Below are 12,307 nucleotides of genomic sequence, written 5' to 3' on the forward strand. Positions count from 1 at the left end.
ATATGCTGGGGCCACATCATTAATATTTATCACGTTGACCTGGACACTTTCTTATTGCCCATGCATATGCAATAAAGACCCCTGGATGAAAAGGTCACGTAAGATGAGACCACATAAATGCAGGGCACTTAGCATCTGGCACTCCTACATACTGCCAGCTGACATTCAGGTGAGGGATGCCACTGATACGCCAAGTAAAATAGAAAGGAAATCTGGCTGGAGTCCCTGACTTTCTGAATGCAGAATCAAGCATCTTTTTGTACAAAGGAGTGGCCCCGTTTTTCCCCACTTCTACACTAAAAGTTGTTTCAGTGCCAAAACTCCATTCCAGATTAAACTGCAGGGGTTCATTTTTCTTACCTTGAAATACAGTTTGTCCGTTTTGTTTGCTATTCTTAAACCCTGTGCTGTTGTTACTTGACAAATTACTTAAAAAAAACAAGTTACTTTTTTAGGAAGCAAAACAGCACAATGCTCACTGGATGGTCACATTTAGGATTATTATGTGGAATCTTCAGTTTATGCACCCATGAAAATGACTAAAACGAGGGTAACTTCATCAATTATGTGAATAAAACCGGATAAAGGTAACAATAAAATAATATAACACTTCTTTTGACTTAACAAATATGTAGAGGAAACAGTCTCAACTGAAGACAAATATCATCTCAACCAATTATCTTGTATGAAGAGCAGTGATAACCCTGCAGTGTTTTTTTTTTCCCTACTGCAAACACTGTAACTGCAGCTGTTTGACTCCGGCTGGGATTCAATGAGCCAGAATGATGAGCTCAAGAAGCATTTACATTCTGATCACACTGTGTACATGTCCGTTCACACTTTACACTAATGTTCCTTTACTTATCACTGATGTATTACCTGCATAAAGATTAGAGTTTATTGGCAGGTGTAAATGTGGTCTAAGAGGTAGGGATCACTATTTCTTCTCCCATCTTTACCTTCTCCTCTTGGATCCGGTCCTCAATTTGTTTAGAAGCCGCCTCGTGTGCTCTGAACAGACTGATGGTGCTGGTGAGCTCTGGGTCCAGAATGTTACCATCTTTGTCTCTGACCACCAGGTCTAGATCCAAGTACCTGGCAAAAAATAAGGGAGAGTTAACAAATGCTGAGACCCGCCAAGACTAACACATACAATAACATACCATTATAAGGTAAATATTGGGCTTGTGCGCTTGTATTTCTGAGAGAAGGACCAGACACTCCCTTTGTCTCATTTTCTCTTCATATAACATTCCTCCAGCTCCACTGTTTTCCTTCAAATGTTCCTGTTTTTTGTTCAACTTTCCTCTACAGAGGGAGCCGGTGCAGACAACAGACATTGGCTGTATTTCATCACCTCGTCACTCCCTGCTTCTACAGAGGGGAAAAAGTCATTTCTCTACCTGGCCAAAGGTTTAAAGTTTCATCACGGGCGCAGAATGAAGCTTCACAATTTTCATTTTCAACCGATTTTCTAGGCCCACTGTAGACACAGCAAGAGCTGTCTTCATGATGGAATACAGTATGGTTTGCTGAAACTAAATCCCCACAGTTTTCCCCCCAAGCTAAGTGATGACCTGTCATTTTCTATTGACTGACACTGCTGACCTATTCCAACAAGAGTCATTTTTACAGATAGATATGAGGATAAAGGGATATAAGCTGTAGGGAGAGAAGGACAAGGCTAAAAGCCTCTAAAGACCGGCTCCTCACTTGTTTCCGTAGTCTATCTTGGAGGTTACTTTCTGCTTGAGCTCGGTGAGCTCGTCCTGCGGGAGCGTGCCAGACAGGATCTGGGAACGCCATTCGATGAGGTTGTAGATCATGTCACGGACAGAGTTGAACATCTCACGTTTGTCCCCCTGTCAGCAGAAACAGATGGATGAACATGTGTTCGGCTTAGACACACAATCGCATTCGAGGATGAAATTTACAACATCCATGTGGGCTTGTGTTTGAGCTATTGACTGTTGAGAGAACATGTTCAATCTGGAAGGTCAGCCATCTCATTAGCGGCGTGTAAAGGATAGTGTACATGAACAAAGCTTGATTGTTGTGAGCAGGTGGAATTAGCTTATGAGCCTGAAAGGTACTGGGGGTTTCTGAGGCCAACAGTGTTACAGTTAACAGTGTTTCAAATTAAAAATATGTGAAAACAATACCGCATTCAGTATCCCTTAAAATGTGTTAAGATCATAGACTGTATAAAAATATGGACGTAGTCACTGTGACGTCACCCACTGGTTGGGCTAGTTGATTAGTTGGGCATTTTAACATGGGGGTCTATGGGGATTGACTCGTTTTTGGAGCCAGCCTCAAGTGGCCATTCAAGGAACTGCATTGTCTTCATTTTTCAGCCCCGGACGTTGCCGCTTGGTTGAGATGTGTAATGAGGTATGGTATATTGCGGTTATAACATGAATGTTATATTCGAAAGAAAGGAAATAGTAAACAGCAAATATCTAACTATAAAAGGAGAGAGTCTGTCTGTATGTCTGTCAGGCTGGCTTACCACATATAGGTCCCTCCATATTGAAGCCCACTCCCTCAGTGTGGTGGTAACCTCCTGAACCAGAGGCAGCTCGGTGGGAATGACCGTCTCCTTTTGCCTGTAGTGACATTGAACAAATCTGATACAGCGATTCTGTGTCCTTTCTACCTTTTCCTCTCCATACTGACACAAAGTATATGATCAGAGATGTTGTGTGAGGAAAGAAGGGCAATCACCTAAGCAAAATGATCACATATTTGTACACTCCACTGTCAATAGTACATACATGCATTCTGCCTGTAATTAGTGAAAATTCAAACTGACTTCACACCCTTGATCAAATCCTCTAGTGACAATTCTATGTGTGAGAAAATATCTGTTCCTCGAGGTTTTCAGCTGAATTCAAGGACTTTGAAGTTACGGCTTTATATTTTTTTTCTGGTGTGCGAGTGAAATCAAAGAAGAGTGATCAAAACAAAAAAACAGTGCCACAAACACACATGTCACACCATATCAAGTGGAGAGCTTTCCACTGAAACAACCTCAGAGGATCTACGTTCAACTCACACTTTTTATCCTACAAGCTTCTGAGTAGGACTGAAAGTAAGTTAAGAAGACAAACTTCTAACTACAAACTGTTTATTTGTTTACAACTTGATTTTTGTTTTGGTCTTTAGCGCAATGCATCTTATAAAAATTGAATTATAATCCCATTATTCATCGCAATGAATAATCATTATTAAATAATCTTCTGTAAAAGTTCAGTGAAGGTGGAAAAGAGTAATACTAACCCACTGCCCTCGACTGTGGCCTCTTTCAGGTGTATATAACAAGCAGGAAATATGCCCTGCAAGAGAAGGAGGTCACAATATAAACAACTTTATATCAACCAGGACAAAAGTTCAACAGCTGAGAAACTGAAGCTGTGAAGAGCGATCGCTCAGTAACAAATATGACTGAATAAAACCTTTGTTTGCTGGCTACTCACCTTTTTGGATTTTCTCCTCAGCCTATGCCCTCTGTACCAGTCTGATGGAGAACAGAATTATGAGAAAGGCCCAAACGTAGTACAAATGAAGAATAAAAACTTATAAAACATGTGCAAAAGTGAACTTTTTCACAAGGTCAGTTGTTTTATTAGCTAAATTAACAAATGAATTTCATGAAAGTTCAAAATAACAACGGTGTGAATATAAAATGTCATGGATACAGATGCACCGATGCAGCTGATCGGCCATTGATTGGCCTCCATCAGTCTCATATAGCTAATTTTTAACATCACACACACACACACGCTAAAACTAAATGATATGCAGCAGAGACTCGTCGTTGACTGGTAACCTTACAGCATGTCTGCTGCAGTTTTTAACTGGTTTAAACACTAATTTATTCGTTTTATTTACCGGCAACATGTGGCACACCGTCATCACGACCACCAACAGGCAGGGCTCAGACGGTGGCCTGAACATGGGCTACACTCAGACCATCCCAGGTCTGCTCAATATGGGACAGATGGTGAGTCGGTCCAGCCCAAAATAGCCTATATATATATAACACTGAGTTTACACACTGGGTGATTTGACCTTTTAAGGAAAGCGTCTGACATTAATGTTTTATTCAAAATCAACTGAGGTGTGCCTCTGCTGTTAATACTGATGCTGTTTTTGTTTATATTATGTGTCATTTACCCTCTTTCTCATTATCTGACACACTGACATGAATCCTACTGTGTGTTTCAATCTGTAGGGAAAAATATAAAATATAAAACATTTGATAAATGTTATTAATGTAGATATGATGACCAAATAAGTAGAGCAGAGTGAAAAAACTTAACATCCATTGAGTGCTACAAATCACTATTAAACGGATATGAGAGTTGATATTTGTTATGAGTGAAGTGCTTTTTGATTACACTAAAAAAACATAATATCTAGGAAATTACAAAATATTATAGGTGAAAAAAATAGGGTGAGAAAGTACTTTTAGGTACCCACCAGGGTTCATCTGCACCACTGACAAATATTTTATCAGTATTTTACTTTGAGTTTCAATGAACTTCATCATGTAGTTAGAAAACCAAATACAGTGTTCATGTTTTATGTTTTATATAAACGTACAATTGAATTTTCCATTAAAGAAAAGTTACAAAAATGTTTGTGTATGTTGTCAATTATAGTTCTTGTGTTGGCAGGAAAATCATGTCCAACACTGGCTTGTCAGCTCCGATCATGCATGTCATCAGTAAGCCTGTTCTCACCTTCATATGTCTCAAGTATGTGCACTGTGTCTCCAATCTGCAGCGACAGCTCCTCCTCTCCCCGGGCATCGTAGTTATAGATTGCTGCAAAAAAAAGATGACAGAGGACAATATTAGAGGAGGAGATATTACAGGAGGAAGAAAAAGGCAATAAAGCGCTTGGCTCCCTTGTAGCGCTAATTGTGTGTCACTGCAATGTGTAGCAGAGGCATCACACATCCACATGATGTCCACCCACACAGTGTGACACACTCATGGTTGGGCCTGGCACCATCGATGCTGTAATATCAACAAATTTCTACCACCCACTGAAAAGAAACCAATAATAATGGAGTACACCAAAACAACAATAATGCCAATGGAAAACAGATTGGCTCAGAATTACAGACGGAGAAAAAGAGATAATTAAATATTGCAGTGTTCCCAATTTTCTTAGGGGTTCAAATCATATTTTCGCCTCCAGCTAATTCTAAACGGAGTCAATAGTGCACATTACAGGTGCCCCCAAAATTATATCAGAGTAAATCACCGACATGTTCTGGTACGTCAAACAAAGTTGCCAAAGGGTTTCCTCTATATTCATTCCGCAGCAGCGCACACAATCATTAATATCAATGGGATACTGATGATTTTCACTCGCGCACTGTGTGAACATGATAACACCCTACGTTACCGTGCAATTGTTTTGAGTCATCCTCCCTCTCCTCATTCTTCAAAGGACATCTACATGAAAGGTACTGTTATAAGAGTAGCTCCTTTAAGGATTAGGGCAGTGCGTAATGTGTGTGCATAGCGAGTGTGTGGTTGAGCGGGCGGCAGGAGGCAATTAGTTGTCAATCTGGCAGTAAATGTCAAATACAGGCTGCGGTGTGTCAGTTAATAAATGCTTCTCAAGACCAAGAAAAGTCTCATCTGTTTCCCCAACTGCTGGGAAAGTGAAGGGGGTTAGCCCCAAAGTTAGCGACAATGGGTTAGCCTAACCTGATCGGGCTCACTTAAGGTGGACTGACCTTTGAGGTGGACCAGCTATTCTCATTTTAGTGTCAGTCTAAACTGCTCTTAAATAGAGGACGGAGAAATATCTGGCTGCTGAGTGTCTTCCGAGTTTTTGATCAGCATGCATGCGGGGCTACTTCAATAGAGGTTACCAGAGGTGAATGACGGCTTAATTAAAAAAGACCCTCGCCGCAGGCACTGGAGGCAGCATGCTGATCAGGGCTCAAAATTAAGGCTTGTCCACTTGTCTGGGACGAGTGGATTTTTTGTAGGGCAGGTCGAAGAGAAACTTACTTGCTCCGCTGGACAAGTTAAAAGTCATAAACAAAAACGTACGAGTCAAAAAGAGGACGTAAATTTGTGAACAGCTGGATGGTAATGTTCTGCGGCATCTGCTGGGGGCAAGCCAACTTGGAGGACAAGTAAGTGACGTTAGCTAGCTAGCGTTAACGGCTGTGTAATTCACTAGGTAACAATAACGTTAGCTGAGCACCAACCTAGAGAATTGTGACCTGCTCTCTGTGAATCAGTCACACAGGCGGGTCAAAGGAGATTTTATTTGGGTCGCCAAATAGAGACGTCCATGGTTAACTGTTAATCAGTTAATCAAGGAGAATGTTTTTGACCGGTTACACATGTTAGTCTGTAGGTTAATTTGCATACACACTCCGCTAACGGCTAGACAATTACATGTTCACAACATCAGATGTTCTTTTTGAATGGCTAAAGTACCAGTACCGGTGTAACACCCATTCCTGTACAGAGTGTTGCATTATGGGTTGTTTGTAGCCTTAATGTTGCTGGGATAGCAAGGGTCTTTCAGTTTATTTATAATGACTGTGTTAGCATCAGTCAGCCCTAAAAGTGTTTTGTTAGTCCAGTTTAACATCTAGGAGTTTTGAAGGCTTGTGTAACATGTTTTTCTGCCACAGAGGAAATATATTCCTGACCAGTGAAAACAAGTCCAAAGTGTCTTCTGACGTCTCTACTGCAGAAACATAATATGTCAAGCTGCCTGCGAAGGATTGAAAGAGCTAGTTTGTTTGTGTAGACTGCAAAATAATAACACAATCAGTGAAATTGGCAAACAACCTAAACAAATAATGTTTTACTACAAGGTTACATCTCTCACCTTATTTATTTATGTTGGTTACCGCGTTTAAAGCCCTATATGTAGGCTAATCTGAACATTCAGTGGTATCACTTGTATTTGTCTTGTATTACTTATATTGCCTATTGTTATTTACAATCTAAATGAATTTGAAAATGATTTGTTGAGGTTAAAATGTTACATATAGCCACTTTAATAAAATTCATAAATTATATGTTGACACTGTTTGGATGCTTTCAAATGTTTGTTCATCTGAATTCTGCATTTGCAAACAAAATGAAAATTATTGTCATTTTCACCTGCACAAGTGACTTTTGTGCCTGGGCAAGTGAAGGTAAATTTACTTGTCCAAAGGACAAGTGCCTAAAAAAGCTTTTCGAGCCCTGCTGATGGTGCATCAAGTGAATTGACCGTTTCCCCCACAGTCACCTGGCGTCAGAGTAGCTCATTATATTCCATTAACATATCAGGTGGCACACAGCAATGTTTTTTGGTTACCATTTAGATTTTAAGTAGTCATGGGGGACAATTATCCAGAACAAAGTATTCCTGTTTTTTTTTTTTTTTACCATAGTCAAATCGTTTTATGCATTCTACTCCCACACAGGAGATGACATCTTGTCTTTCCTGTTACAGATTATCTCAAAGTCAGTGAACTCTACTGATTTTTTTTATAAAGTTCTACTTTGTGTTTTTAACCACTAGTCAGACAAAGAAAGCAATTTTAAAAGATGAAATACTTAAATCAATTAAGTGAAAAAAATAACCGCCAGGTATTTGGATTTCTGATTCTGTACGGGGCATAAAATATTAAAGAATAAAGCAGTGACTTATGTCACATCACAGTTACAAAGGCAGCTATGATTACAGAGAATACCAAATAGCGGTACAGTATGTGTCAGCTATATAAGAGGTTGGAGAAGCGTGTGAGTTATCAAGGCAACATAAGGCACTTTATAAACGGCAAAAAGAGGACACAAATGTACAAGCTGCATGGCTGGTCCATCAGTTACAAACACTGTAAAAAGTATGTATTGTAATCTGGCAAGGATGAAATGTCTAAAAAATCATGATCAAATATGCCAAACACAAAGAGGAAGACTGGTCAGCGGTCAGGTGGTCACCTCTCTGACTGAGATGTTTCATAGGATGTTTGCTTAACAACACTACAAAATACAGCCTTAAACACTATCGTGCAGTTACGTAACCACTCTGACAGTCATAAAAAAAATCTGTCAAGTGTCTGATGTTCAACATGTGTACAGCATAAGTCAACCACCCCACCACTTAGTGACCACCGTTTAGCGGAGGGCATAAAATTCCACGTGTAGTCTGTTTCATTCAGCCTTGTGTCATTTTGTTATCAAAGTGTATGTGCATATACACGCGCACGTCCACAATGTATTTGCGATCCCCTGAACAATCCAACAAGCCCAGCGAATCCACCAGAATGCGAGCCATGGGCTGACAATGGAACAAAGACCCCAGGAAATGAATTCAGTGGTTCCAAGCCGAGATACAAAAGGTACCTACAGGGGGAGAAAACAACAAAACAATCAAAAGGGAGGTGGGATTAATCTGTGCACAGCTATCAGAGAGCAGCATAGTGACTATACAGCAGGGTGCGCTCAATTAAACTATCATTAAGAGTAACCAGAGAGGCCTGTAACTGCTGCATCTGTGTGTTTGTTTGGAACTGGGTCACTGGCCCAGCTGATTCGGCATGTTATCTAAATGGCAGGTGCTGAGAGGGAGCAGCCCGAACTAACAGCTCTGATAGAGAACAGTGTTTTCCACAAGTTGAGAATTTACTCGTGGTTGTGGGTACGGTGGCGTGTGACGGGCAGGTTCGGTAATAAACTAGTCAAACAAAAGGTTCATGAATAACTCAATTTATTGCAAACAAATAACTACTCAAGATAAATATCTATATGTCAACATATAGCATTTTTTAAAAACATAGGACCGCTCAGAATAGATTCAACTACTTTGGCTTACCGCTAACTAGAGCGCCACTACCCTCCGCCTCCGTATGGAGTCACTGAACAGACTGATGGACGGTCAGATGGACGGCAATTGTAGGTGACAATGAAGAAGAAGTGTAAGTAAAATAAAAAAAGCCATGAGACGCTGCTGTCAGACTCTCCATGTCCCAGTTGGAAACACAGAGAGTCCGCTGGAGCTTTGACAGTCACTAGAAGCACATTCACATTCATTAAAAGTTTCTGTGTGGTATCTGTGTCGGTGTGTGTGTGTGTGTGTGTCTGTGGGGGAGTGTCAGCACGTAGCCATAGCCCTGATGTTTATCATGTTAACATTTAACGTTCCATCGTCGTCCAACGGCCCCACATATCTTTTAAAGCTCTGAATATAGCACAGTTAGTTATTGGCGGGTTGTGTCTTGTGGTTTACTGCCACAGAAAAGGAATAAATCTTTGTGTTATTAGCGCGACGTCGCCTCTCAGCTGTCTCTTATCAGATTTGCTAACTCTACCAGCAGCTCTGTGAGAGGCACAAACTGAGGCTGCAGTTAGAGCCTATGTATCGAGAGAAGAGCCAACGTATGGGAAACACTGGAGACATAAAGCACCGCATTTCATCAAAAAATGAAAAACCGCCCCTGTGATCACCGCCGATGAGTCTCATATCAAACAAATGAGAGCTAAGGGAACCGGGGGGGGGGGGGGGGGTATTCTCACTGAGAAAGTGGTGCAATAACAAAATGAACACAAACGACACCCTGGGAAGATGCTGACTAAATGACAACCATCAAACACAACCTTGACATGTGAGGCGATGATGGTGCAATTTAACACGGGAACCAAAGTGATTCTTGTCACGTGGGGATTGAATGACAGCTCTGATTACCCATAAACCTGTATTTGCATACCCAAGAGTAAACTGATGTCAATTAGAAAGCAGTGAGGGAGAGAAAATCCATCAGAGGAAGAAGACGAAGAGGATGAGGAAGTGGACCATATTCTCCTTGGAGTGTGGCATGCAAATGATTTTCTGGAAACGGGATAAACAGTAGCATCATTTGCCGAGGGCTCATTACCATACATAACCTCTTACATAAGGCTGTGCAAACTCAGAGAGCATTATCATCAGAGGAAACGATTACAGACCTATCCACTTAGCCGGCGCACGTCTACACCCTCTCCACAATTATAAGCAGCCTCATCTAAACACTGGACTGATTGTAATTCTACACTTTGGGCTCACTAATAACCTGCACTAATCCACGAAGAGTATAACATATCATTACACTCAGATGAGAATACAGTATGTTGATGAAGGAGGGGTGGGAAAAGAAGAGGAAAGATGTGCGTTTAAAAAATGCTCATTGGAAAGACTGAAAAAGACTGAGCCTCTTGCTGTTTTTGTATAAAGTCCCTGTGGGCTGTAAACCCACAGAGAGAGCCAGTGAGGAAATCCTAGACAAGAGGATTCTCCAGGAAGAAAAGGCAATGTGAAAGTCTGCTTGAGTTGGGCTTTTGAGGAGCCAAAAAGGCAGAAAATCCTTCAATGTCTTGCAGCAGGTAGCAGACATCAAGGGCCCTGTCCAGCCACGACATCACATCTCTGCAATAGCTCAATCTGGCCGGTGATAGGACTCCAAGCCCGACTAATACAGCATGGCCGTCAACGTGCAAGTGAGCGAGAGGAAAAGTGCTTTCAGTCCAAAGATTTGAGACATTGGTTGTCTGGTTTAGCAGCATGTATTGATATCTGATCACCAAGTGTTTGGAATTTTTTAAATTGTACAAATGGTGTCTTCAAATCAAGATATTTGGTGATTTATGTGTGTTGCTTTTGAGTACTTTAGGACTAAACCATGATGCGAATAATGAACAATTAATGCTACTCCTTCTAGTAAGAAAGTAAGGTTGACTATAACAGTACTAAGGCCCCATTCGAGCACAGAATTGCACTTGATAACGTTTGAATTGAGTGACCACAGTGAAAAACTAGGCAGGAACATAGATTGATTTTTCCTTAAACCCTTGTCGCTCACTGGTTGCCCCATGCCATTTGACAACTGATCCATGACGCCCCTCCTCAAAAGTTAAACTAGTTTCAACTTTTGTTCTTGCACTATGTTACAAAAAAAGAGCATGGCCGCTCACCAACCGAGCCACTCGATTTTTTGCCATTGAAATTCAGTGAGTTCAAAGCATTTCTCCTACGCAACGAATTAGTGAGTGATTAATCCCTGAGAGCAATTTGGGGCGAGCTGTAATCAGGGGAGAATTTTGAAACAAGAATCGATTTTAAAATCAAACTGACTGACATCTCGAGCAGCGCTGGCCAAGGAGATAGCTGGGGCACACTTATCGCCCCCCCGACCGGCGGTACTGGCGATGATTGTCATGGCAGAGGGGGGGGTTTTTAGCTCCGCCACATTGGTCCCGCTGCTAGTATCAGGAGCATAAAGTGCCCTCACACACATAGGAAATACATTATTAACGTTAATGAGCGATAATGATAAAATGTAAAGCTTGCATAAGTCATGTCAAACAGTGGCTTTGTACATGATGTATTGTTGAAGTTATCTACTTAATTCTAATGCAGCACAGCCCAGAACCACAGCAAGAAACGGGTGCTTAAAAGAAGGTCAGCTAATGACATATTCTGTCCACAAAGAAAACAAGGCCACTGGAGCTCACAGTATAAATCAATTTGGGAGTTATTTTGAGGTGAGTCATTTTCCCCCACTGCACCGCTACATTGGACCTTAGGGCTCCCCTACCTGCCAAATCCCACTTTAAGCCCTGCTCGTTACAGCTTCTCAGTTGGGAGGATTTGCTGCTTCTCTTTGTCTCATGTGATGTTAAAACTGAATATCTTTGGGTTTTAGACTGTTGGTTGGACAAAACAAGCAAATAAGAAAAGCAAATCAGTTGATAGACAAACTGTTTATCAATTCATCGAGAAAATAATCAGCGGATTCATCTATAATGAGAGTAATTATAAATTGCAGCCCTACTTAGCTCCAGATAATGATGTGTTAAATAATAAGTTAAGGTCTTACATCATCCCAATCATGCCTATTGGTTTTGCCTTGTTTCCTGCAAGGTCAAAGACCGTGAACGAAACAGCCAGGGCATGAGAGAGAGATGATGTATGCGGGAAAGAGAAATAATTGTGGACTGATAAAACAGCAATACTGAGCGAGGGAGTATGAATTTAATACAATGCTTAACTTGAATGGGGAGGAGTTCAATAAGCACACAGCGGACACATCTATTTGAAGTCCGCCACAAAAGTAATGAGTGTCCCTTCTCCCCTGCTTGAGTTCGAGTGATATCGTGTCTCTTTCATTGTCCGCCTCCAAAACCTCCTCAGTCAGCAGTCTGTCAGAGAGTCGGACTCAGAGCTCCCGAATAGGGTCCCGCAGTGACAAGCAGCGACGGGGCGCAGAGACGGCTCAGCGTCCAACCTGAAGCTG

General features: G+C 41.3%; 1 protein-coding gene across 3 annotated transcripts in view; it reads right to left on the reverse strand.

Annotated features, from left to right (window-relative positions):
- Window positions 1-12,307, reverse strand: part of dock1 (dedicator of cytokinesis 1) — a 186,024-nt gene that overhangs the window by 157,845 nt on the left and 15,872 nt on the right. For 2 of the 3 annotated variants that reach the window (XM_042396800.1, XM_042396802.1), the window contains exons 2-7: window positions 4,749-4,832; window positions 3,480-3,520; window positions 3,283-3,338; window positions 2,513-2,609; window positions 1,714-1,862; window positions 960-1,095 (exon numbers count right to left, since the gene is read on the reverse strand). In XM_042396800.1, coding sequence (XP_042252734.1) covers window positions 960-1,095; window positions 1,714-1,862; window positions 2,513-2,609; window positions 3,283-3,338; window positions 3,480-3,520; window positions 4,749-4,832 — 563 coding nt within the window. Of the gene's footprint in view, window positions 1-959; window positions 1,096-1,713; window positions 1,863-2,512; window positions 2,610-3,282; window positions 3,339-3,479; window positions 3,521-4,748; window positions 4,833-6,038; window positions 6,222-12,307 lie in introns of those variants that run through there. The other variant, XM_042396801.1, reaches the window with a different exon arrangement.

This window comes from Thunnus maccoyii, chromosome 20 (assembly GCF_910596095.1).
Source record: "Thunnus maccoyii chromosome 20, fThuMac1.1, whole genome shotgun sequence".
In the NCBI taxonomy this organism is placed as follows: domain Eukaryota; kingdom Metazoa; phylum Chordata; class Actinopteri; order Scombriformes; family Scombridae; genus Thunnus; species Thunnus maccoyii.